This window comes from Orcinus orca, chromosome 5 (genome assembly GCF_937001465.1).
Source record: "Orcinus orca chromosome 5, mOrcOrc1.1, whole genome shotgun sequence".
Lineage (NCBI taxonomy): Eukaryota > Metazoa > Chordata > Mammalia > Artiodactyla > Delphinidae > Orcinus > Orcinus orca.
The window spans coordinates 77,173,248-77,200,737 of NC_064563.1; the positions used below are offsets into that span (position 1 = coordinate 77,173,248).

A 27,490-nucleotide genomic window follows, 5' to 3' on the forward strand; every position below is an offset into this window, starting at 1 on the left:
ACCAGATAGGTGAATGTAAGAATTGCATTTAAACAAGGATAACTCTAGGAGGATTTATAAAGGGACTGTTTACAGAGGGGTGGGCAGAGAAAGGCAAACCACAAGGGATAATGCAATCACACAGGGCTGGTGATGCCAGAGTTGTGCCCCGTCCCTAGGCCCAGAAAGAAAGAACCCGTGAAGTAAGTGGTTCCTAGAAGCCCAAGGCAGAGGTGTGTGTGGAAAGGGCCACCTTGAGAGGCATGTGAGCTTTCGTTGTGAGTGCAGCTGGTTTGAGACAAATCCAGATGGAGGGGTCAGGAGAATGAAGACTCTGGCCTCACTTTCTTCCTTCTCTCCGATCTACCAAGGCTCCTTCTCAACTAAATACAATAGGAAGCCAGAGGGAGCCCACTGAGGTCAGCCTCCTGGAGCAGGATAGAGAAGGGAAGGGTAGAGAATGGATCTAGAGAAGCAAATGGAAGAAATTTGGCACATCACATAGTTAAAAGTGGGCCATGCATGGACCAGCAGTGCCCAAAGACGACCAGTGATATGAACCAAGGATTATAGTTGATCCAATTTCTCGCAACTAGGGTCCTTGAAAAAATCAATAACTTGATAACTTATTATCAATAATAACCTAATAACTTATTTTGGGCTTCTAGAAAAGCCTTAAGATTTTGTTTTGTGATGGGATTTTCAAAATCGACACTATTGTTACTTATGCTAACAGTCCAAACTCTGACATTATTTATCTTTGATTCTGAATATTCTCCTGTCTGAATACTCTGGCTTGTGGCATCCGGGGGTGGCCCCCACTTCCCAGCCACTGAGGAAGAATCGCTTGGTGCTCCATCTGGCTGTATGGGAGAACTTAGGCAGACACCATGCTGGTCTCCCCAGGGAACTCTGGGGACAGGCTCTGTGGGTCCTCCCCCTCTGGCACCCGCAGAGTGGACATCAGAGTGTACTCTTCTCCTGCAGGTGGAGGTAGAGGTGGGAAAAGCAGAACAAAGGTACAGAATTTGCTGGAGAAACCACAGCTCAGGACTGGAGGCAGAAATCCCCCTGCTCTTACCTTTCTTCTTACTACACGGAAATAAACTTGGAAAACAGCCTTTGGACCCTAGTGATGAACTAGCAGACTAAGAAAAGCTTACAGCCTTCTGAAGTTCCTGCCACAGGCAGGGGTAGGGTTCTGTCCTAATGTCTTCTCAGTTTGCTCCATCCTGCAAGGCTGGCGCCTGAAAACAGGTACAATGGGTGGCGAGCTACATGGTATGACTGGAGGGGCTTCAAAAGGCCTGCCTGACCCCAAACTATCTCCCTTGCTGGCCTGAGGATCTGTCTGAAGTTTTCATCACTTGAGTCACTTTTTTATGCAAAGAATTTGCTTCAAGAAGTCCTCTGCTAAAATGTACATGCTACTTAAAAGGGTGTGGTGCACATTTGTCTTTCTCTTTTGTCTTCTCAACATCTAACTTCCCTTCCTGTTTTGAGAACTTCACCCCTTATGAGTATTTATAGGAAGCAGAGCCCATTTTCTATTGTCAGGGCAGGGGCACAGGAGCTGAGGTCAACCAGCCGGGTCCACTTGCTCCAGACTGTGCATGTGGAGCTGATGACACAGGAGAGCAGAATCTGGGAGAGCACTTACTGGGCAGTGGGTGACAGCAGTGGCGGTGAGCCTTGTGCCAGGGGCCCTGTCCCGAGCTGTCAGTGGCAGCAGTGCAGACCGTGGTGTCCAGCAGTAGGGAGAGGCTGCAGTCCTGTTCCCACAATTATTGTTAATGGTGTGATTTGGGTTGAGGTCCCCACTGCTGTGTAGCATCTCCTGTTCCTGCCCATTTTTAAAGTCTTTTCCTCAGCCTTCCCAGAGAGTCTAGAGCTTCCCAGTATCCTTTTACTAAATCCCCATGCTGCTTAAATCACACAGAGTCATCCTTAGTTGCAAGAAGCTAAGAACACTGGCTGACACAGGGGGTGAAACATTAACTCAAGAGAAGCCTTCCATGTACCAGCCACAGATAGATTCATTTGTCTAGTTAGCTAATTGTCACCTTGGGAAACAGCAGGACCCCGGGAAAGAGTTTTTGTTGATGGCGGAGGACAGTCTGTTCTTACGGGCATTAGCTGATGGGCTTGCCCAGAAGGACGCTGGGCAGACGCTTCGAGGGACAGATATCCAAGGGACTAGGCTGGGGCAGTGCATGATGGAGAGAGATACGATGACAGGAAAGATGATGCCACAATAAGAGCAATAGCTAACACGGGCTGACATTAATGCTATTGACTGTGGAAGCTGGCTGAAAGGGCCTTGTTACACTTGTAGAGCATTCCAGGGAAGTTACTGCTTTGCCAAAGTGACACCACTGATTTTATCACTTTGGTTTGCCTAAACGTTTCTGTTGACACTTAGCCTTCAGGGTAACAGTAATCAGCCTGTGGGATTTCTATCCCCTGCCCATCCCCACACCACCCCTGCATTAGGCCCTTTATGGTTTAGTAAGCAGGGATAAAAAGGCAAGGACAGAGTAAATTCTCAACTACCAAAAGGGCTGTGTCTTTATGATCTTTTCCTCAGAGAGGAGCATAGAAATCGTTCACTGAGGGGAGGGAAGGAGAAAGGAAACTAGGAATGTAGTGAGTACAGATACTGAACATCTGCTAAGAAGTTGTTTGTGGGTTTTGTGGACAGTAGGGGCAGTTCACAAGTTAGTAGAATTCCCTCCTTTCTGCAGTCCTCTTTACTTTCCCTTAGAACAAGGACTGTGCCCAGCGTTCAGTGACTGCCTGAATAAACTCAGGGCCCTCGGTTATTGTTCTCTTAACTTTTCCATGGAAGGGTCAGGTTTGCCTGCTGGAGACTCCAGGCGGGAACCAGGGCCCCCAGAGAGGACTCTGCCGCAGGCCCACTCTGGCCGCAGCGGTGATGCAAGCCCAGGCAGGAGGCGAGAGGTCCCATCTCAGACTACCCAGCTTGGCTCTGAAAGACTTGTCCTTGGGGAACCCTCAGAACACTGGCTCTCACCATCCATAGGATGTGCTCTTGGAGTGGTTTTTGCCGTAGGGTAGCACTGAACGATTTCCCTTTCTCACCTGTTCCATGGATGTCACCAAGGGAAGGGCACAAAAATAATCTAAGTGAAACGACCAAAAAGAAAAAAGTAAGGAAAGAAAAAAACACAAGCTGCATTTGATTTAAAAAATATTTATAAGACACATTTTTTATTTTCATAAGATGTCACTTAATAAATATTTTACCAGGATGATTGAGGATGCGTCACAATGATAGAGGAAGAACTTGGGACAACTAAGGGATGGAAACATTTTAAACTTTAATTTAAACCTCAGTTCTTCAGACTTGTCCTCTGCACCAGATCTTGAAACCTGGCAGAGAAAGTGTCCTTACGTGTACAGACCAAGTTTCTAATGTTGGCACGTAGCCAGGTCAGTATATGGAGGACCAGTGGCAGCGGTTCTTGATTACCTGAAGCAGAGGCTTCCTGAAAGTGAGGAAGATGACAGTGCAGGCCACCAGCAGGGTGAGGCAGCTGGGAAGAATGAGCACGAGGTACAGCAGGCCCATGTCTACCCGCTCCCACTTACAGACCTGAGAAACGCCTCCGGGCAGCTCCGTCAGGCGAATGATCCTGGAGGAGAGGTTGCAAGTGACCATGGCCAAGTCGGCGACAGTGTGCAGGCGCTGCAGGGCCCCCCAGTCCTCCACCCCACAGCAGTCATATGGATTCTGACTGAGGTAGATGGTCCGCAGACTTCCCATGAGCTGCTCAGACACAGCCCTCTGAGGAAGGGCCGTGAGCAAGTTTCTGCGGAGATCCAGGGTCTGCAGGGCCAGGCTGCCCCTGAACCTTGGGAAACTGGTCAAGGCATTTCCCGACAGATCCAAGTCCCTCAGATTCCCAAACCCAGAGAAGTCCAACTCCTTGAAGCCGGAACTGAGGCCCACGTTCCTGAGAGACAGGACCTGTAACGTGGGGGCAATGTCCCAGAGAGGGGCGATGCTCCCATTCAGAAGCCCCCAGTTACCAGACAGGTCTAAGTGGGTGAGGGCCATGCCCTGGAATGAGCAGTCTTGTAGTGCCCCCAGCCCACAGCCCTCCAGAGACAGGCTCCTCAAAGATGCCACATTTCTGAAATCCACACAGCCGGGGGTGCCCCCGGGGTCTAAGTCCCCCGGCCGGGGACAAAGTGAGATCTGATTGTGGCTCATGTCGATTGTAGCGAGGTTACTGGCATCAGCAAAAAGGCCAGTGGGGACACCCAGGAGCTGGTTGGAGCTCAGGTTGAAGGACCGGAGGCTCCTCAGGCAGCCAGGGAGCCCCGGAGCCAAGTGCACCTCCGACAGCTGGTTCTGGCTCAGGTCCAGCTCGGTGAGCGCTCCTGGCAGCTCGTGCTCCCGGATGTGGAGCGTCATCAGGCAATTCTGGTTGAGGTTCAGGTGGGAGAGGGAAGGCATTTTCTTCAGGAAACCGTCTGGCAGATACTGGAACTGGTTCTGGCTCATATCCAGGAAGCGGAGATCAGAGAGGTCACTGGAAGAGAACTCTTCCCAGAGGTTGACGGTGCTGATGTTGGTCACGTTGCCGTCCATGAAGAGGAACTGGGCCACCATCTCCTGCGGGGACGAGGTGTTGTACAGGTCCCTGTAGAAGCCCATGTTGTTGTCCCGCAGCAGGAGGGTGTGCAACTTGCTGCACTGAGGCAGGAGGGGGAAAAACAGCAGCTGATTGTGAGAGAGGTCCAGCGTCTCTAGCTCAAAGGTGGCCTCTCCCCCCGATGCCAGGAACCACTCCAGGACGTTGTAGCTGACGTTGAGGGACCGCAGCTGGGTGAGGGCGAAGTCCACAATGCAAGGAAGGTTGTTATAGGCCAGGTTGAGGTGTCTCAGCTCAGGCAAGCCGTCGAAAGCACCACCCTCAATCTCAAAGATGTAGTTCCTCTGCAAATCCAGCTCCCTGAGGCGGCCCAGGCCCTCAAAGACGGAGTCATCCAGCCTCATGATGGTGTTCCTGGCCAGGGACACGGACTCCAGCGAAGAGAGGTTCTGTAGCATGAGGGCCGCCATGTCTTCCGTCAGGGAGTTCCCTGACAAGTCCAGCCTGCGCAGACCCCGCAGGCCGTGGAGAGCAGCTGCCGTCTCCTTGTAGCTCTCGGAGAGTGAGTTGTCAGGCAGTGCCAGGCTGCACAGGCGAGCCTGCTCCTGGAAGGCGCCACGGCTGATGTGCTCCAGGTGGCAGCTGTGCAGACTGAGGCTCTCCAGGAGAGGGTAACGCTGCAGTGAGTGGTTCCACAGGGTCTTGAGAGGGTTGGCATCCAGGAGGAGTGTCTGGGAGGATGGTGGGAGATTGCTGGGCACTGAAGCAAGGTTCTGCCCTCGACAGTCAGCGACTCCATCCAGCTAGGTCCAAAAACACACGTCAGCAGGGCGGGGGCCTCTGAGGTGAGGGTTTGTGTAAAGAAACTTAGTTCACTCATCAGACTGTTCACTAAGGCTCCAGGCCTCACTCAACACACACAGCATATTAGAGAAGATCTGAGAACCTGTCCATCGGGTGCTGAGTGCTGACCATTGTATTGCAGTTTGGTGTTAACTACAGAGAGGAACTGAGGATCAGGTCTCTACTTGGGTTTGAATCCCACCTCTGCCATTTATTCCCTATGTGACCTTGAGCAAATAATTTAGTCTAAATCTATTGTTTCCTCAGAAAAATGGAGATAAAGTTAGCACCTACTTCAGAGGATTGTAGTGAGATTAGGCAAGAGGCTGCACAGTGCCTGGCACACAGTGGACGCTATTAATGCAAATGGTCACTATTGCATTGTTATCGCTATGATCATAACACTGTGTGTTTAACAGGGACGCTGCCCAAGAACCAGCAGCACTGTGGCATCTTCATTTTACCTGAAGGAATTTTGCCTGGGAGGCTCCTCTACGCTCTCGATTGATAAATATTACAGCTCAAGAGGACGTGAGAGTTCATCACCAGCCTGAATCATATGGAGAAGTAAAAGGGTCTGGAGAGGACAGGTGAAGAGCCAGTGACAGAGCTGGGACCGGAGCCCAGAGGTCTTATTGCCCAATCCAGTGCTTTTCCTGAACGCCATTCTACCGCGACTGTGTGGCGAAGCTGCCAGGACGGATGGGTCTGGTCTCACTGCAGGAATCACACAAGCCTCAGGATACTTTCCTTCAGCCCACTTTCTACAAGATTGGGAAAAGCAATCATCCACAGGGTATCCCTTCGGTGTCCAGGAAAAAAGTTTTAAGTGATGAGTTGGAAGGGCAATGGCATTTCTTTCCACAGATTGGTCAGTACAACAAGGTCAGTGATTGCCTAAAATTGTGGGCCCAGTCCCACGGGGCAAGCAGAGTAGTGGAACAGGGGAGAAAACTCCTGAGAGAGAGGAAGAAGCACAGCTTTGGAAAAGATGACAGACTCAAGTCTGAATCTTGGCTCTGACACTTATTAGCTTTGGTCTCTGGGCAAGGAATTAACCTCTTGGAACCCCAAGTTCTTTATCTGATTATTAAAATAAAACTTCTCATGATTAAAAATTGATCCACTATAGAAATAATGAAAATTAAACTATTCAGTAACCTCAGCCTCTCCTTCAAAGAAACGTTGTTAACCTTTTGTTACATCTCCTCTGGACTCTTTTCCAAAGACATTCTCTAACTTAAAAAAATTTTTCTTTGCAATATGGGTGGACCTAGAGATTATCATACTAAGTGAAGTAAGCCAGACAGAGAAAGACAAATATCATATGATATCGCTTATATGTGGAATCTTTAAAAAAAAAAAAAAAGGATACAAATGAATTTATATACAAAACATAAATAGACCTGCAGACATAGAAAACAAACTTATGGTTACCATTAGGGAGGGATAAATCAGCAGTTTGGGATTAACATATACACACTACTGTATATAAAATAGATAACCAACAAGGACCTACTGTATAGCACAGGGAACTGTACTCAATATTTTGTAATAACCCGTACAGGAAAATAATCTGAAAAAGAATATATATATATATACACACACACATATGAATCATTTTGCTGTATACCTGAAACTAACACAACATTGTAAATCAACTATACTTCAATTTTAAATAAAAAATAAAAAACATTTTAAAATGAGACTGTACTCTACAAACCATTCAGTAAGCGACTTCCTCCCCTCCCCCATTAATAATATGTGATAGATATATTGCCTTGGCAATAAAAGTAAATTTGATCACGTTCTTTTAGGCAACTGTATATTAGTTCATTGCATGAATAGCACAGTGGCTAAGAGCCAGATCTCTACGATCAGCCCATCTTGATTCTGCTTTTCATCAAATGGGTGAGCTTGGGCTGGTACCTAACCAGTTGGGACCTTCATTACACCATCTGTAAAATGTAAATTATACTTGTAATTTTCCCTTGGGTTTTTTTTTTTTTTTAGGATTCAGTGTGATTGTTTATGTAAAGCACTTAACATAGAACCTGTCACATAAATGCTTAATAAATGTTTGCTGGAATAATTATTAGCATGCTCTAATTAGTTAATCTCCTATCGTTGAGCATTTGAGTTAAATCTAATTTCCAGATGAATGTTAGAATGAATTTTTCTAGTTCTTTCTACACCTCCCCTCCCCCCCAAAAAAGTCTTTGGAGTTTTGATTGGGATTGCATTATAATCACAGAGTAATTTGGGGGAGAACTGACATCTTTACAAAATTGAATCTCCCCACACAGAAACAAGATGTATTTCTTTATTTGAGTAAGTGTTGGTCTTCCCCCCGTGGGGACTGGAGAGTGCTGTGGTTAGGGGCTTTCCTCAAGCTGTGAGACCCTGTTTCACCAGAGTTGCTGCAGTTGCTGGGGACATGTCTCTGCAATTCCTGCAGCCCCACTGACGTGTTGCAAAAAGTCCACGTGGCCATCAGAGCCCAAGAAAGCTTACCACATACACTTCGTGATAATGTTGCATGGCTAATGCAAGGAGGGGCTTTGGAGAGTAGCTGGACTTTCAAACTCTCAACCCTCAATTCAAAAGAGCACTGGAAAGCCACTCTTTGATCTCACTGGTAGCCGAGTCCCTACTCCTGCCCACCAGGCTGCAGAGGGTCAGGCAGGGAGTCTAGCCTGAACCCTGCAAGCTGTCAAAGAACTTGCGCTTTATTCCCTCCTCTTCTTATGCCTGGTAACTCCTGAATTAACTACTGTGAAGTTAATCTTTCATTGTCTCTGTAAGGGAATAATGGACGTCTGTATGACAGAGACTAACAACAATAATAACAGTAGGGCTTCCCTGGTGGTGCAGTGATTGAGAGTCCGCCTGCCGATGCAGGGGACGTGGGTTCGTGCCCCGGTCCAGGAAGATCCCACATGCCGCCGAGCAGCTGGGCCCGTGAGCCATGGCCGCTGAGCCTGCGCGTCCGGAGCCTGTGCTCCGCAACGGGAGCGGCCACAACAGTGAGAGGCCCGTGTACCGCAAAAAAGAATAATAACAGTAGATAAAACACATAGCACTTACTACACCCAAGGCACTGTTCTGAGTGCTTTACATACATTAACTCATTTAGTCATCATTGCAGCCCAGTGTTATGGTATTATTGGTTGGTACTATTATTACCTACATATTTTACAGATGAGGAAACTGAAGCACAGATTGGCCCAATGTCACCAGCTAGTAAGTGGTGGGGCTGGGATTTAAACCTGGTCTGGCTCACAATCCCTACCCCCTACCGGAGTCTACTTCAGCGCAGTGGTTAGAGGTTACTAAAAGTGCTCAAGAACCACGACCAGCTGGGTTTTTAAGATTCATCAGCTTTAAGAACACATTTTTGAATGTTATTAACCCTGACATCCATTTTGTCTTCCCAGTGCCCAGTATATAACACGGCTCAAGGAATATTCATTAAATGTATGTTGCTCAACTTTTAATACCACTAAGTTATAGGCAAAGGAGAAAATTTCTAGAGAGTGCTCAGTTATTAGGAGCCAAGTCTGCGTCCACATATAGGCTGAAAGCCCTGGAGAGGGTGAACCGTGAAAGCTCAGGTATCTCTCCCTGGATTGCTGTAAGCCTGAGCGTGGTCAAGGACGTTGCTGTGCAGGGCAGCCTGGGCAGCGTGCTCTTCAGTACAGCTGGTTAAGCATTTGCCGTGGGCTCACACACAGACTCTGAGTCAGGGCTTCTTCAACTTTAATATTCCCCCCCACCAAGAGATTCTGATACCATTAGTGGAGCTCCATCATCCAGATTCTTAACAAGGTGTTCTTGTTCCAGGTGGCTGACCTTGGCCTGTCTCTGGGATCACCTGTCCTTAGCAGGTATGAGAAAGGTGGGGCAGGGCCTTTCCCAGGCATCATCTTTACCTTTGATTAAAGAGCAGCTTGCACATGGCATCGTGGTAAGTAGGTACAGAGTGATTCAGACTCATTCATTCCCTTCCCTCCTTGACTGACAATCCATCAGCTTTCCAAATGGACCCAACCTCGTCAGGACAGGAGCAACAGACAACTTGGAGTGCCCAGGAAAACTCACCAACTCACAGCCCCCTTGGGAAGTGGCCATGACATTTCCACTTGGATTCCTCCATTCCACTGTCAAGAAGTGAAAACCCAGGCAGAGCCAGAGGGGCAGTAACTCCATCTCAAGTGCAGCACTGTGGACAGAGGGCAAGGAAGAAGCGGGTAAGAGAAGGATATCCCAGAGGGATGCTATGCGCTCCCGGGAGAAAGAGCCAGTTCTCAGTATGTCCGCTGTTGGAGGCCCACGGCTACAGGGAGGTGGAAACCCACAGATTATTCAAATACCTCAACTTAGCCAACACATTTAACCTCTCACTCAACTGTCAACAAGAACTCATTTTCATTTTGCTTCTACCATTTGATGGGCAGGTGGCTGAACCTGAAACTCCCAAGAGTCCAGCAACAGAAGAGAGAAGCAAATCATTTGAGGAACTGGGTCTCAGGTCACCTAGAGTTTGCCATGTTTCATAGTTCTCTTGAAATGTGCCTCTCAAAGCTCAAATCTGCCATGCATCACCTGAGCTCAATAAATATCTGCTGAATGAATGAATAGTGAACTGGGACTGAAACATTAATTGTAGCCTCTGGTCTCATAGAGTTACTAATTGCTGTGTCAACATGAGGCTTTTAGAAAAGAGTAGACCTCACTGATTAACTCATTTGAATAGAGACCTTAGAAAAAAGGATTTTGATATTTTGCCTGCATGAGGGAAAATGCTGAGGGAAAAATGAAAAAGCAATCTTCAGATATAATAAGGGTTATTGATGAAGTGTGGTTACCGGCTCTCTTACCTGGCCGGTGAGCACACAACTGGAGTCATGAGAAGGCATAAAATTATACATAGACCAATAGAATTTTAGAACTAAGAGAAACCATAATGGAAATGTAATATACCCTCCACTGCCACATTTTTACAGGGCCAAAGATAAAAAGGCCACAGGTAGTAAGGGCTTATTCAAGGTTCCAGATCGACTTAGTGGCAGGGCTGGAAGTAGCCCCCAGAACCCCCACCCCCAAGCCAGGGTAATTTCTCTCCCAGTAGGCGCTGTTGAATTGACTACCCTCTTGTTGGGAGAGTTTATAGCCCAGTGGCATCCCCTCCTAGCTCTGCATTCCTCAGAATCAGAGGCAAGAGCCTGGTCCCAGCATTTTGCCTGCCCCGTCCTCTCCTTGACATCCCCCCAGGAAGGACCACAGGGTCTGCCCTTGAATTGTCTCCTGGGCCAGCAGTTCCAGTGCTAACATGGACTCCTCACCTATTCCATGGGACCCACAGACATTTCTGCCTGACGCATCTAGTCATCTTGAGCCCCTTCCTCTTTCCCTTTCTTTGAATAAGTTTACACATCTCTAAGGCTAATTTTAACTTTCTGGTCAGATTTGAATACTCACCAGTGAAAGACTAACAGAAAAGCTAAGTGAATCCAGGTAAGTCAGCTTTAACTTTCACTTCAGGTCAGGCCAGCTTTCCTTACCACAGAGGGAACCTCCAATTCAGAATTCAGCCATATTTGCCAGACACTGGGAGTCCCCTTCCCAGGCTCTCCTTCTACTTCTGCACCTGTGCAGGAATTATTACCTCATGGCATGTACAGGGCACAGATGGCAAAAACAGGGCCATATGGGCTCCTGTCCTCAGTGAACTCCCAATACACACACACACACACACACACACACACACACACACGGTAGGATCACTGCCCACCTTGAGATAAGGTTGCCAGACTTAGCAAATTACAAGATGCTGTTGGAATGCCAGATAAACAAAAAACAACTTCTTAGTGTAAATATGTCCCATGCAATATTTGGGACATACTTATACTAAAAAAAATTCATTATTTGTCCAACATTCAAATTTCACTGGGTTTGAATTGAGGAGAGACAGAAAGATGGGAACCATGGACTTACTCCCTTCATCCTTCATCTCCTCTGTCAGGCTTGGGATGGTACATGCTGCTGTGACACTGAGCCTTTTAGAACAGTCAACCCTGTATATTGATATTGAGTTTAGATGTGTTCAGGTCTAGAGTGCAGACTGGAATGCTCGATGGGTCTGGTGTCCGTTATGCCCAGAGTGTAATTTTAATTTCTGGGTCAACAAGAAAAGTTTTGCAAATTTAAAGCATATTTTCTCCTAAACTCAGTCAACCAGCCCAGAAAAACTCTTGCTGTGCCCTCTGGGCACTCCATCTCTCATGAGACAGCCTGAGAAAATTATGGGATTTGGAACCAGACAGACCAGGATTTGAATTCTGGCTCCAGTATTTGTTATTTGTCCTTGAGCAATTCACATAAATTCTCCGAGACTCAGATAATCCTGTTATAAAACAGAGATAATAATAACTACTCAGAATTTTTATGAGAATCAAATAGTATATACATAAGTGCTTCAACTATGAAGGTACTTAATAACAATTATTATTTATGAGTTCTTAACACCAGTGAGCTGGATGAGTGATTGTTACTCCTATGTGTAATCTCCAAGGTAATTGAACAGCCACAGAAAAAAGGGAAAAGAATGAATAATTTGGTGGAAGAATGAGTAAATCATTCTACCAACTAAATGTGTGAAAGTTACATGGGAAGGTTGGACTACAAATTCTGCGTTAATAAATTCCAGAAAAAACTTATTTGAATAGAAAAAAAAAAAAGGCTAATCCCAGGAAGAGATGACTGTGCTGGTTGAGAGCAGTTTGTCCTCAGAGCCATAGTTTACCCTGCCCCACCCAGCTCTGGTTTGCAGGGACTGATTTCTGAAGGCTCTGGGTGTCAGCTGGCCTCCGGCTGGTTTGGTCAATGGGGAGCACTACTGGGAGGTTAGAGAAGTCCTTGAGTTTCTTCTGGTGACTCCCAGGCTCTGGTAGTCCTCCCAGTATCCTCCCCCTACCTAGGGGAGGTGGCAGCTTCCCAAAGTTGCTAATCTCTGGATTAACTGTCTGTACTCCGGTTGGCTTCTCAGCCTCTTTCATCACGTGTAGCCAATTTCCTGCATTAAATTTCCTCTGTTTTAAATCATCTGTGTGTTCCTGTTTCCTGGTTGGAGCCTGACGGATACAATGATGTAAGTGAGAATGGGCTTGGAACAATACAAAACAAAAAGGTATGTAATGACTCTGAAAAGCAATAAGAGACTTTCAAAATAATAACCGTTTAGGTTGAGAAACACTCTTCCTGGGGTGTGTGGCTGCAGAAGCCTTCCTCAGAGCCACGGCATGGTGAGGAGTACAAGATAAACAGTTGGGATGCCAAGTCTCATTGGAAAATCCCATGAGCCCCCTCCTGTGTGCACAGGACTGCTTCCCTCCACCCACACTTACCCTCAGCTGGGCGAGGACCACTCAACAGTGTCTCCAGATGTATGAGAGCGTCTACGCTTGAGTGTGCTTTTTAAAAAGTAACCATCCCACTTTACTCTTATCTGTCTGATATCTTCTGAAAAATACATCCATTTTTTAAGCCAAATGTTTCTCATCTTAGATACATTTTTGGCGGAGAAAGGGAAGTGAATGAAGAACAATTATGATGGAGAGCACACATGACAGTATGACATTAACAATTTAAATGGGGTCACCTGGAACCTCTCCTTGTTATAATTAAAAGGGCTTGGACCAAGGGTGCCTATTTCATGGGCTGTGAACCACTGTGGGAGCCACAGAGTAATACAAAAGAACTGCAAATCAACCCATTTTCCAAGTAGGGTCTGAAAAAGTACCATGTTTCCGCCTGGTCTAGGTGACCACTGGGAAAATAACCCATAGAAGACCTGAGATCCTGACATGAGAAGCAGATGGCATTAACAGAATCTGCTTGTATCTGTTCTTCTTAAACCAGATAAAGAGGTTGAAGAGTTCTTTCCAAGTGTGGAAGCAGAAAATAGTAAGTCCCATTCTTTTTTTTTGCAGTACGCGGGCCTCTCACTGTTGTGGCCTCTCCCGTTGCGGAGCACAGGCTCCGGACGCGAAGGCTCAGTGGCCATGGCTCACGGGCCTAGCCGCTCCACGGCATGTGGGATCTTCCCGGGCCGGGGCACGAACCCGTGTCCCCTGCATCGGCAGGCAGACTCTCAACCACTGCACCACCAGGGAAGCCCTGACAAACACACATGTACACTATTTTTTTTCACATGGATGTAGGTTTTCCTGTATTAATATTCCTTATTAATATTTTAAAAAAATATTAATATCCCTTATTCTTTTAAGGGTTATTAATTCCAAATAGCTTTCTGTTGTCATGGAATGTCTTTATCAGCGGATAGTAAAACACAACCATCAGGGAAGGGCTGATCTACAGGTATTTTTGTCCATAAAAAGGTATCCTCACACTCAACGTTTGGGAATACTAAGGAGTAGCTCTGACCTGAGTTTTGGTTTTGCTTTGTTGGTATTTTCTGATTCATTTTCAGGAAAGGATGCTGGATTTCTAGTATTGGGGGGCACCCTGAACATCACCCCCTCACTCCCTCTCACCTCCCCACCTTCTCCAGCTGCTGCTACTACTACAGCAGCTGCCTCCAGAGCTGGGACTGCAACCTCTTTGCTGATGCCACTATTAGCAAGTGCTAAGAGTGTTATCCATACATTAGCACGTAACTGAGAATTTTCTCTGCAAAATAATCAGATAAGCTTAAAAAGCTTTAAAGAAAGAGGTCTTGCAGGTGAAAGTGGGAAACTCTCAGTGTTAGAAACAAATATTTATAGACTGGTTGTGGGTGGGGCAGCGGGAAGGGGATGAGGGGCAGAATCTCTAGAAGCAGAGTTTGCACAAGTATGGAGTGTAAACGTGTGATGGTGACATCACTGAACACAAAAGGCACGGGTGCTAGGTAGAGGACTCCACAGAAAGGGAGTCCGCCTTTGTTTAAAAATAAAAGAGCAGATCCCACTTGGGACCCTGGGAGGAAGGGAAGGGCAGCTGGTCACAGACCACAGAAAACAGATAATAAAGAACAGAAACCCCAGTCTATGACCACTTCAAATAATTCCTGCTACCAAGAGGTATTTGAATGCCTCAGGCAAGCAGCCCTGGTCTCTGATTCTTAGCAAAAAAAAAAAAGAGTGATCTCAACTGTCACCAAATGGTTATACTTAGCATCTCCCATGATGAGACCACCTCCATCCTGAGTCTCCAGGTGTGGTGCCTTGGGAAACACAAAGTCCCATATTGGTAGTACCCTTGCCAAAAATTGTTTGCCCTGAACCAGTCATAACGAACCAGTCAGACTGTAAGATGTCCTACAAGACAACTGGCTTGGACTCTTCAAAATAAAGTCAGTCTTGAAAAACAAAGAAAGGCAGGGGAGGGGAGAGGTCTGATTACAAGTGACTAAGAAACATAATAACCAAATCCCATGCATGTACCTTGAGTTGATTTTGGATTTTAAAAAATCTCTAAAAGAAAAATTTGAGACAATTGGGGAAATTTACATGTGTACTAAGTGATGTCTTTTTAGGTGATATTATGTACAAATGATATTACCAGATTATTGCTAATTTTCTTAGGTATGATAATGATGTTGTGGTTATGCAGATAAATGCCTTATTGTTAGGAAATGCATGCTGAAGTATTTAGGGGTGAAATTTCATGATGTCTACAATTTATGTAACCTTCTTTCAAATGGCTCAACAAAGATAGAGAGTGAGAAGGACAGAGAGAGGGAGAGAGAGAGAGAGAGAATTAAAGCTAATTATTACCAACTGAAAAATTTAGCACTGTACTTTCTTTTAACTTTCCTGTAAATTTGAAATTTTTCAAAATTAAAAAATAATGGGAAAAATAAAATAAATGTTGGAGTTCCTAAAGGGAGAGGGATTATGGTAATCTTTTATCCCCAAATTTCCAGGAATGTACATTTTTCAAACCTTCTTCTCAGAAAGGTACTCAGGAAACAGTTGTTAAATTTAAAATGCATTACACATAAACCTTTAAAATATCCTGAAAATTCTAACATTTTGACATTCAAACTAGAGCTTCCAGACAGCATCTCTCACACCTGAAAGGGGCACGGAAGTGTTAGATCACGTGGCCTGACTGTGGTTCAGGAAACACAGTTGATGTACTACTGTAATTTCCACTGTCCAGGTCAATTGCTCTGTCCACCAGACCCACAGTCCCTCTGGAGGGGCAGCCCTCAGGAGAAGCTTATGACCTCACCACTACCTGGACCTCCACCAAGCTGACAGAACCTTCAGGAAGCACCTGACCAGGGGAGGTCACTCCTTACTTGTGGCCGTCACCCTATGAGTGATCTCAGCGCAGAGAGACAAGGGAGAGAATTAGGGAATTAGCAGTGGAAATTGGAGCCAAGAGGCACAGAGAGAGGAGGTGGAGTTGAATTTTTGAGGGATTTGCCACGAGGAAGCAAAAGCAGAAGCTAGACGACAAGGCATATGGAAAGAAAGGAATGAGATAGTCAACAGAGGGCAAAGATCAGAGAAGATGGACTAGGAAGAATGACGAGAGGGTAGACTGCGAAGGCTGGGAGAGAGGGTGGGGAGATGGGCTCAAGGCTGCCTCTCTGGTTCCTGGTGGTTCTTGGAAAATGGCTGGGCTCATTTCCAAGCTCCATGGTTTTTCATGATAGCACCTCACCACCATCACCACCCCCATAGGCTGGCCCAAAAGTTGCATCTTAGCAACAAAAAGAACCTAACTAAAACAGGACGTGCGCTCTTTGATAAGCTTGAACACAAAGACAAAACAGAACGGAATATTTCAAAGGAGCACATTCAAGCATTATGATGCTACCTGAAAATTAGAAAGTAGCTGAAATCTGAATGCAAGAATGTATTTTTCAAAGTGCACCCTACAGGCAAGAATCACAAGGGATGGTAAAACTAAAGAGTGAAAATTTGTTGGGAAACAAGATATTAATATAGTCTTAAAGTATCTTATTAATATAAGTTACTTGTTAATTTTTTTTTTTTTTTTTTTTGCGGTATGCGGGCCTCTCACTGTTGTGGCCTCTCCCGTCGCAGAGCACAGGCTCCGGACGCGCAGGCTCAGCGGCCATGGCTCACGGGCCCAGCCGCCCGGCGGCATGTGGGATCTTCCCGGACCAGGGCACAAACCCGTGTCCCCTGCATCGGCAGGTGGACTCTCAACCACTGCACCACCAGGGAAGCCCTATCCTTGTTCTTATAAAATACACACTGAATTATTTAGAGGTAAAGGGTGTGATGTCTGAAACATTACTAAAGTTCCAATTTCTCCTCATCCTCACTAACACTTGTCATTTTCTGTCGTTTTTATTATAGCCATCCTAGCAGGTGTGAAGTGCTATCTCTTTGTTGCTTTGATTTGCATTTCCCTGATGACTAGTAATGTTGCACATTTTTCATGTGTTTATTGGCCATTTCTATATCTTCTTTGGAGAAATGTACAAAATGTGTACTTTCGCATCCAAAGATTTTTAAATTTTGATTTTGGAATTACATGTAAAAGAAAATGCAGAATAGTTATAAAAGTAAAGAACCAGTTGTATTTTTGGTCAAACATTCCTATATTTTGCAAAGAACATTGACTCATTAAAAAAGAACTTGCAGGGCTTCCCTGGTGGCGCAGTGGTTGGGAGTCTGCCTGCCGGTGCAGGACACACAGGTTCATGCCCCGGTCTGGGAGGATCCCGCATGCCGCGGAGCGGCTGGGCCCGTGAGCCATGGCCGCTGGGCCTGCACGTCCGGAGCCTGTGCTCCGCAACGGGAGAGGCCACAGCAGTGAGAGGCCCGCGTACCGCAAAAAAAAAAAAAGAACTTGCAAATTGAGGATTGGAACAAGAGAGCATTTAGAACTGAGATGTGTGAATTCAGACCTCGTAATTGCTTCTCTGGCTTCCTCTCTTAATAATGAATTTGTTAACAGAAATAGACTCACATAGAAAATAAACGTATGGTTACCATAAGAGGAAAAGAGTGGGGGAGGGATACATTAGGAGTTTAGGATTAACAAACACACACTACTATATATAAAATAGATAGCCAACAAGGACCTACTGTGTAGCACAGGGAACTGTATTCAGTATCTTGTAATAACCTATAATGGAAAAGAACATGAAAAAGAATAGATAGATAGGTATGTGTATAACTGAACCACTTTGCTGTACACCTGAAACTAACACAACAGAGTTAATCAACTATACTTCAAGTTTTAAAAAATAATGAATTTGTTAAAATATAGGCAATACAATGTCTTTTGAGTGCCCCCCGAAATTGTCTCATATCCTGCAGATAGGAGAGAGCAAATTGGCACACTTTTTCTGAAGGACAATTTAACACGATTTATCAAAGACCTTGAAAACATTATTTTATACAATAATTCCACTTCTAGGGATTTATACTTAGGAATTACAGTGTAGGTAAAAATATTTTTACAGAAATATTCATTGCTGTATTCAGTGATAATACTGCAAATATTCAGTGATAAAAATAAAAAGGTGGAAATCATCTAAAAATCCAACAATGAAAGGATTGGCTAAATACATTATGATACAGCTATACAATAGGTATAATGTGTGGCAATTAAAAATGCTTCAGTAGCAATATATTCAACACAGAAAGATGTCAGGAACCTGCTCACTAAACAGGCAGCTGCCACCCCAGGTGTGTTAAAGCACAGGCAGGTGGACAGCCTCCCAGGGATGAGGATACTATAATGATGACAAAAACTATTTTTTGAACTTTGTTATAAAAGTTGTCTTAATACAGTAATAACCTTGCAACACAGGCATTATGATTCCCATTTTACTGGGGAGGATATTGAGGCCAAGAAGTTGGTGATGTACTCAAGATAAGAGCCAGGCTTTGAACCTGTTCCATGTGTCCCCTTACCCTGGGCTCTTCCTTTACCTTTGCAGCCACCTTTCCAGGGGCTGGGCTAGGAATATGCAACCCCAGATCTAAAACCCCTGGACTCTGAAAAGTAAAAGTAGTGTGTATAATAAAACTTATTTTAGTTATTAGTCAGTGATATTTTTTCTTCCATTGACTCCAAACATAATCCTTTTAAGCACACTCACAATCAACTCAATTCTAAGTAATTATAAGAAATTCTCTATTTCAGTGATATTTATTAGGCTCTGATTATGATGTATATTTTAATTTTTAACTAATAATAGATTGTTTCTATTCTTTAAAAGCTTATCTTAATATAGTAATTGAAGTTGATGGCTGGCAAATTAGAAAATACAAAGAAGCAAAAATACAGATGTGGACAAAGTAAATATCAGGTGCAATTCTCCCCACTGTTGAGATGCTGACATGTATGTACCCTTTCAAGTATTTTCTACACACATGCAGATGCATGCATATTTTTTTAACAAATATACTACACATTCTGTTTTGTATTTTCCCTATTGTACTATTGGGGCCCCTTTGCATTTGCTTCCAGGACTTGGATCCCCCTTTAAATCTGGACAAAGAAATGAGGAGTTGCATCATTTGAATTTGTTGGAATGCTCCTTGAATATGTGGTCCTAAGAATTTATGTGAGGAAGGACAGTTCTGTGGCATGTGACTCTTAGCAACTGCACTTTCATTCAAATTTTGTAACTGACCACCCTTTTGAGAAGAAATGCAGCATTCTGAAGGGACTATCCACCAGTATTTCGGAGGTGAGAACACTCAGGCCAGAGAAATGAAGTGACACGGACAAGGTGCCACAGAGAATGCAATGCCATGGTTTCCAAGCACCAGTTTAAAATCCAGATCTCTTTTTCCTACTCGGAGCCTAGCACACCTGGTCAGCCAGGCTCCACAAAGGCTCTTGTGAGAAGTCTTCGTCTGGGAAAGGTTGAGGCTCTGCCTCCACCTGGAGGGAGGCTGGAGGCCACAGCAGCTCTTCTTCCTTTGGGCTCTTCCTATAGCAAAGCCAGGCAGCCAGGGTGTGGAGCGCTGCCTGAGTGCTACCCTGCTGACTTTGTCTCCTCGGGGCTACAAATGAGTCAACCAGCTTCCCTGTGTGGTCAAGGTCAGCCCTTTAGAACCAACAGAAGTCAAGTCACTCTGTCCCGTTCCATAGACACAGGCTGCATCTGGCCACAGGTCTTAAAAGATGCAAATCTGCTCCCACGGGGGTGATAACACCTTGTTCTTATGCGGCTGGTGGTGTCTCCTTTGTATAGAGAGACATACATACTCTCTGTGGATAGGCACCCAACCAATAACGCATTCGTTTCAAACTTGTTGTTTCTGTTCAGTATATAGGTTTGTTCTCTCTGATCATTTCACTCCTGTGGTGGTTCTGGTTGACAATAACAGCTGCCTTGCTGACCTCACAGGGTTGTGTCAAGACTGAATTAGAGGGCTTCCCTGGTGGTGCTGTGGTTAAGAACCCGCCTGCCAATGCAGGGGACACGGGCTCGAGCCCTGGTCCGGGAAGATCCCACATGCCACGGAGCAACTAAGCCCGCGTGCCACAACTTCGAGCTTGCGCTCTAGAGCCCGCGAGCCACAACTACTGAGCCCGTGTGCCTAGAGCCCCTGCTCTGCAACAAGGGAAGCCACCGCAATGAGAAGCCCACGCACCGCAATGAAGAGTAACCCTCACTCGCCACAACTAGAAAAAGCCCACGCACAGCAACAAAGACCCAATTCAGCCAAAAATAAAATAAATAAGAAAATGAATTAAAAAAAAAAGAATGAGAGAATGTGTGTGAAAAGGCTTTGTCAATAAGGAAATGTTGTGGATTACACTAGTAAGATAAGGTAGTGTCAGGCTAAAGGGAAGGCAGAGTTCCTCTGTGCAAACAGGGAGCTGGTGTTAACTAAGAGAGAGGAACTGCAGTACCTTCTCCCTTCCATGTGTGAGCCTTGGGATATTCAGAGGAGACAACACCCAGAGTCTGTGGGAGATTATGGATGGAAGGAGTTATAGGTGATAACCGAGATTTATTGCCCAGACTGGAAATGTATCACTCCCACCCAACCAGCCGACCCTGGTTCCCTTGAGAAAGAGGGCAACTGAGGAATGAAATGATATAGATTCCTGATAACTGATCAGCTCAACTGGGATAGTACTCAAGCTCCCAGATTGTCTTCTAGGCTCTTAACTGTAGTATCTAATGTTTATTGAGTGCTCACCTTGGGATAAGTGCTCTACATATAATAATCCTCACAAAATCCTAGCAAGTAAATGTTATCATCCTCATCTCACACTTGGTAAATTGAGGCTCACAAAGGTTTGGGCCACATAGCTAGAGATGTTAGAGCTGCAATTCAAACTTAGTCTGTGAAGCCAGCAAAACTCAGTGTCAATTCCACAAGCCCCAGCCATCCTGGGATACTGGCTATCCCTGACTAAATCACACACTGTTTCCTCTGTGGGAAAGGTTCTTTTTCTGGTATTCTCCAACTGCTGAACTCTTATTCATCCTTCAAGGCCCAGGACATGTGTCACCTCCTCATCATATCCTCATATGTATATCCTCATATATATCCTGCGCAATAATTCCATAATCCAAATAACATGCTACTATAGTATAGTTACAATGCCTATGGAAGTCTTACATTTAAAAAAATATTTTATTTTTATGTTTATGAAAAGAATGTGAGTGGTAATTGGGTATTAATAGTAATTTGACTTTTCCCCAAACTTTTATTATGAAAATTTTTAACATACAGAAAAGTTGAAAAAATTTAACAGTGATCACTGGTATACCCACTACCTAGATTCTACTATTAATAGTTTACTATATTTGTTTTTAATCTCATATTTATCCATCTACCTATCCTTCTATCCATCCTTCAAGCCATCTTATTTTTTGATGCATTTCAAAACAGATTAGAGTCATACGTACACCTCCCCCTAAATACTTCAGAATGCATATCAACTGATTTTTAAAATCAATTAATTAATTTATTTATTTTTGGCTGCTTTGGGTCCTCGTTGCTGTGTGTTCTTTCTCTAGTTGTGGCGACTGGGGGTTACTCTTTGTTGTGGTGCGCGGGCTTCTCATTGCAGTGGCTTCTCTTGTTGCAGGGCATGGGCTCTAGGTGCACGGGCTTCCATAGTTGTGACACACGGGCTCAGTAGCTGTGGCTCGTGGGCTCTAGAGCACAGGCTCAGTAGTTGTGGCGCACAGGCTTAGTTGCTCCACAACATGTAGGATCTTCCCGGACCAGGGCTCAAACCCATGTCCCCTGCACTGGCAGGTGGATTCTTAACCACTGTGCCACCAGGGAAGCCCCTGCATATCAAGTAATTTAACCTTAAAAAAAAAAGTTCCTACTTTTTCAATCTTCTGGGTCAATTTAATCTTAATTTAATTGAGATTGCAAAGTCAGCTATTTTATTTGGGAAAAAAAAGTTTCTGTCTTGTAAGAAGAAAAAAAAAAGATTTGATAATCACTGCCTTAGTGTTCTCAGCCAGAATTAGCAGGAAAGCAGCTCATACTAAAGAGTGAATGATATCCTCTTTAATGAACTGCTCTTTAATAGGTATTTATATAGGTAATAATGAAAAATAATAAAACCTTCATGGTGTAGTTTCAGGACAGTAGGAGAGATAATTTTACGCTTTTAAAAATCCTCAAATTATACTAGCAAGGTGGGTTACCTGTTGTAAGGCCAATTCTTTTTCTCTCTCTAACACTTATTTATTTATTTTGCGGTATGGGGGCCTCTCACTGTTGTGGCCTCTCCCGTTGCAGAGCACAGGCTCCCGACACGCAGGCTCGGCGGCCATGGCTCACGGGCCCAGCCGCTCCGCGGCATGTGGGATCCTCCCGGACCAGGGCACGAACCCGTGTCCCCTGCATCGGCAGGCGGACTCTCAACCACTGCGCCACCAGGGAAGCTCTTCTCTAACACTTATTTGAGTTCACAGAGGAATGGGAGTAATGTGATATTTTTAACGCCCTCCCCCAAATAATGATTTTTAGGGAGTTGTTGGATAAAGCCAAAACAACTGGATGATAATTTAGGGCTACTGGTTAATAATAATAATAATAATAATAGCACTTGAGGTTGCAAAGGCTTCTTATAGATATTTGATCTCATGTAATACTTGCAACAGTTCTACATAGTAGGAATTATTACCTCCATTTATTATTGTGATAAAATATACATATAATTTACCATTTTTACCCTTTTTGAGAGTACAATTCAGTAGAATTAAATACATTCACACTGTTGTGCAATCTCACCATTATCCTTCTCTAGAAGTTTTCCATTATCCCAAACTGAAATTCTTTCCCATCAAACAATAATTTCCCATTCTTCCCTCCCCTCAGCCCCTGATAACCACTATTCCCTTTCTATACATTTGCCTATTCTAGGTACCACATATAAGTGGAATCATATAATATCTGTCCTTTCCTGCCTGGATTATTTCATTTAGGATAATGGTTTCAAGGTCCCTCTATGTTATAGCATGCATCCGAAATTCATTCCTTTTTATGACTGAATAATATATAGACCACATTTTGTTTCTCCATTCATCCGTCAATGGACATTTGGGTTGTTTCTACCTTTTGGTCATTGTGAATAATACTGTTATGAACATTTGTGCACAAATATCTATGTTAGAGTCCTTGCTTATTGTCCCCATTTTACAGATAAGAAATTCAAAAAGGCCAAAATGAATATCTTAAGTCTCATGGCTTATAGAAAGTGAAGCCAAAACCAGGGCTGAGTTCTGGCCCAGGTAGGAGGTGCTGGATGTGCACCTGTATGGGAGGAATATATGTTGGATGAATGTTCAGCTGGGTTGCACAGGTAAGTAGTTGTTGGTAAACAGGTATCCCATGAGCCCCACCCCAGCTGCCTGGCCCCTCTCTTGTAACTCCCAGTTCCCTCTCCCCGATGATCCAGCAACCAAGGAGGTAACATCTGACCCAGCAGGGGCCCCCAGGAACCTGCTTCTAAGGACAATGTCCATTCTGTTTGGTCAGTGCCCATTCCATGTGGTGTTTGATATCCTGAGTAGCACCCCTGAGTGTTCAGAGGGCTATGGTCTTCTCTGGGGATGAGGTACCCTGTCAATGCCATGGGATGTACCTATGACAGAGATGAGGGCCTTTGGAGGTTCTGTAAAAAGAGCTAGAAAGCCTAGAAAAAACTGGGGATTTAGAAGGAAATAAGAAGACAGTAACATTAGTGAAAATGGAAACTTCAGTTTAGGGACCCGAGGAAGGGTACAAGAACCTAGAAAAAGAAAAAGGCCATCAGGAGAGTCCCATGAGGAAGTCTCAGAGTGTCAGGCTGGGCAGTGATAGGGAGACCATTAACATGTCTGAGGGTGAAGGAGGTGGCCCAGGGCCAGGCATGGAAAGACCCACTTGCCACGGACCCTACAGGCTGAGGAAGAGAGCTCAGCCTTTCCCTTTGGTGGGACCACTGAGGGGAGACACTGGAAAGGCAGGAGAGACCTGAGGGATCATGGCTGGGCCTAATAAGGAGCAAAAGTAGAGACGATCAGGAGGGGCCAGTGTCCAGCCTGACATCTAAAATAGAATGATATGAAGTTATTGGGGAGTATGATGTGCACCCCAAGATGAGCCCCTGAGCAACATTGTGGGTGCTGGGTTGCCTCAGACACTTAGGTCCTGCTTAAGAGAGCCAGGGTGGAAAGACAGAGAGCCCCAAGTGCTACCTTGTGAAGAAAAATCCCCTCCCGATTCTTTTCTTTCTTGGAGGGGCCAACAGAAAGTTTCTTGGGGCACACAGCACAGCACTTGAGCAAGGTGACCTTGTGGGCTGAGGTTGGAGGTGGGGAGTCCCTGTGTCCTCACAGCGTTTTGTGGCCACGTTTAGCACCAGCCCTGCTCCTCATGCCCACCTCGCTAGTGAGAACCACTACAGGGTCCTACTTCCTCTTTTATGCCCTTTCTTCAGCCTGAAATCACTCACGCATCAAAATGAGAAGACACGTGTGGTTTGGTCTCAGCCGCTGACTCCACGCCCTCTGGAAATCAGTTGGTTTTGCCTACCCACGTTCATTTCTCCTTCTGGTAACAGCTCCTCAATTCCCCTTTGAGGAGACCACCACTTCCTTTCTTTTCTCTCTTCCTTTTATTTTAAAAAATGTTTTACTTGTGGTAAAATACACTAACATAAAATTTACCACCTTAACCATTTTTAAGTGTAGAAATCATTAGCGTTAAGTATATTTACACTGTTGTGCGACCAACCCCCTACCTTTCTTCAAAAGTCTGTGTTCTTTCGGGTCTAGCCTCAACTCATGCTCCAAGAGGAGCCCTATGATCAAGGCTGGGCCCATCAGAGCCTCCTAATTCCTTAACCACAGTGATTGGTTTATAACAGGTACAGCACAGATGCCAAGCCCATGAGAATCAATCTAAACAGTTTTGCTAGGACTATTAGAAAAGAGGCTTTCCTCTCCCTGCTTCAGATGCCAAACTGGTGGGAATTAAGCTGAGAGCTGCAGGCAGCCATCTTTGTCAACAGCTTTAGGATCTGCCTGATAATGAAGCCTACACAAAGGAAAGCAAAGGTGAGGAATGGAGATAGATGGATGCCTGGCAATGTTTGAGCACCCAGATCCAGCCATGCCTGAAGCTATTCCCCATAGACTTTTTGGTCATTTGAAACAATAAATCCTCTTTTTTTTCCCCCCTGAAACCAAGCTCAGTTAGGTTTTTGTCATGTGAAACTAAACGACCCCTAAACTCAAGTTGGCAGTTGCTTGTGACGCTTGATAAGATCAGTAGCCTTTTTCCCTCTCCTCACCTCTCTGAGCTTTCAGAGACCAGCATCTAACGTAGCCCAGAACCCCCCACATATTGAACACATAACATTCATTTGATGATGAGGTTGAGAAAAATAATTTTGGGGGAAATGAGAATAATAGAGAAAAATATTTGTCACTAATGTGCAGATACATCAGTGAGCATCCCTGACCATACATGCATGTCCTAGAAAGATAATGTTTTTCAGTCATGGGTGAAAGCCCACCCTCCCCTAATGTATGTGGTTACAGTGTGGATCTGAGCATGATGTGAGGTACACCTAGTGTTCCATCCAAGAATCTAGCTCACACTTTGTGATGTGGATGCACGCTATAGCCAGAACACAAGTTACAATCAGTACCAGCATCACTCTTTCGAAAGAATCAAAAAGACTAGAGACAGACAGGTCAATGTATCCCTAACACAGGCCCCGGGACAATTACCAGGAGCCTGCTCTCTGTTTGGGAGCCTCCTGTTCTTGGATGATGGGTTTAAGGACTCTATGGGATCAGGTTCACATGGGTTTTCATGAAGTTCCCACGAGGGCACCCATTAGATGAGATCACCCTCTTTGTGAAAGAGGTTTTGATTTTTGTTGAACCTAAAGACGGGAGTTGAGGTTACCCCCCACCCCCGGGGCCCATGATTCTATAATCCCCTCTAGGAACTCTCAAACATACAGGTACAAACCTATGTGGTATGTGAGGAAAATAAATAAGTCTCAGGGCTATAAAACCCAGTAAACCATCAACCTCCACAGAAAGAGTCTGTGCAGCACAGCCAGTAGGTGATGGGGACACAGGAGACCTCAGAAGGCCAACTCTACAAACTCTGAATGATTCTGCTGTCCAGACTCCTAATAGGCTGTTCCCGTCATGGAAGAAACCTCCCGTGGAGTCCCTTCACTCCCACCTGGAAGTGCGCCACCCTGGACCAGCCCTATCCAGGGGCTCCATTCCTAGGACCTTGCCTCAGCCTCCTGGAGTCCCAGCCACCGTTGGACACGTGGTCGCCTCCCCTCAGGGATGCGGTGAGCTGGCAGCCCATTCTGTGGGCGGCACACAGCCCGCTCGGTGGCTCCTTACTTCTGTCAGCTCCTGAGGGCAGGGGGATATATGCTGAATCCTCCACAATCTAGCCCACATGGAGAAGCTGCGTGGGCTACAGAAGAACACTGTACAAGGGGATCGGAGGCCTGGACTCTAGTCAGGCTGTGGGTTCAAGTAACAGAACCTGGGGAATCTCCCAAGGACACACACTCTGTGGGGAAGGGGCTTTGTCTTCTTCACAGCTCTAGCCCCACCCAACACCTTGAACTCCAACTCGCCTGCACATGGAAGATATCCATAAATATGTTGTTGTTAATGAGTTGCAGGGTCTTCATCTATGAAATCGTGGTTCTCAGTCCACGTTGTTGGGCAGGGAAGGCAGGCTGAGCGTTCACAGAGCAGTCTCACTACATCCAGTCATACAGCCCAGGGAGGGAGCATTACTGTTCCCGTTTCGCAGACAAAGAAACCGAGGCTCAGGAATTCCCCCCACAGAGTCAGGAATCAAACCCAGGTCTGACTCTGAAGCCCTCACTGTTTCCACTACACCACGCCACCTCTAAGCCTCCCAGAGGGAGGTATTTCCACCTCCACCCAGAGCTGTAGCCCCCAAACAGAACTGGTGGAGCTTGGATGCAGCAAGCCACAACTTCCCCGTCAGCCCCGAGCTGTGGGCCACGGACGCTGACCTCCTGCCTTCCCACTCTTCCGAGCCGCCCGCCTCTGGAGGGACCGCGGCTGCCCCTCAGGAAATACTCACGGCTCCCGCAGGCCCAGGCGGCTCCGCGGGGCGCATCCTCTCCCGGGGCTCTGGCCTCCTCCTCGACAGCAGCCGAACGCGGGGTTGAACTGCCTGCTCTCTCTGGGGCATCGGGTTATTTTAGCACTTGCGGAAGGAACTGACGGAAACTGAAGTCACATGGAGAACGAGCAGCTCAGCAACTCAGCACTCACAGAGAGCAGGCATCTTAGAACTGCCGCCGCGGGTGGGTGGCAGGGGGGATGGGAGAGGGCGGGCGGGAGGGCGGGAGGCAGTGGCCCCCGGACTACCTACTGGATTAGTCGCGAAAGAGGCCACATATTTTTATGGTCTCCCAGCAGTGCTAACCAAGGCTCCCCAGGGCTTCTGGCCTTCGAGATTTTGAGGGGGTAGGGAACTGGGGGCCCTGCCTACGAGCTCTGCTGACCCAGAAACTCCTCTTCAAGGTTATGTCCAAGGGTCAAGCTA

At 45.7% G+C, this 27,490-nt stretch overlaps 1 protein-coding gene and 1 long non-coding RNA gene across 4 annotated transcripts; one reads left to right on the forward strand and one right to left on the reverse strand.

Moving 5' to 3' along the window:
* The first annotated feature begins 1,489 nt into the window (after window positions 1-1,489).
* On the forward strand, window positions 1,490-6,822 carry LOC117196206 (uncharacterized). The gene is made up of 2 exons (XR_004476286.2): window positions 1,490-1,664; window positions 5,864-6,822. It is a non-coding gene; the product is annotated as an uncharacterized LOC117196206 (long non-coding RNA).
* NRROS (negative regulator of reactive oxygen species) lies at window positions 3,178-27,175 on the reverse strand. 3 transcript variants are annotated; one of them, XM_004278784.4, is made up of 3 exons: window positions 27,023-27,175; window positions 9,546-9,666; window positions 3,178-5,404 (listed from the first exon to the last, which is right to left on the reverse strand). In XM_004278784.4, the coding sequence occupies exons 2-3, from the start codon at window positions 9,651-9,653 to the stop codon at window positions 3,434-3,436; spliced, it is 2,079 nt and encodes a 692-aa protein (XP_004278832.1). In that variant the 5' UTR covers window positions 9,654-9,666; window positions 27,023-27,175; the 3' UTR covers window positions 3,178-3,433. The 3 variants fall into 3 exon arrangements, with proteins under 3 accessions (XP_004278832.1, XP_033259667.1, XP_033259668.1); XM_033403776.2 differs by lacking the exon at window positions 27,023-27,175 and adding an exon at window positions 26,541-26,957; XM_033403777.2 differs by lacking the exon at window positions 27,023-27,175 and adding an exon at window positions 12,421-13,362.
* Between the last annotated feature and the right edge of the window lie 315 nt (window positions 27,176-27,490).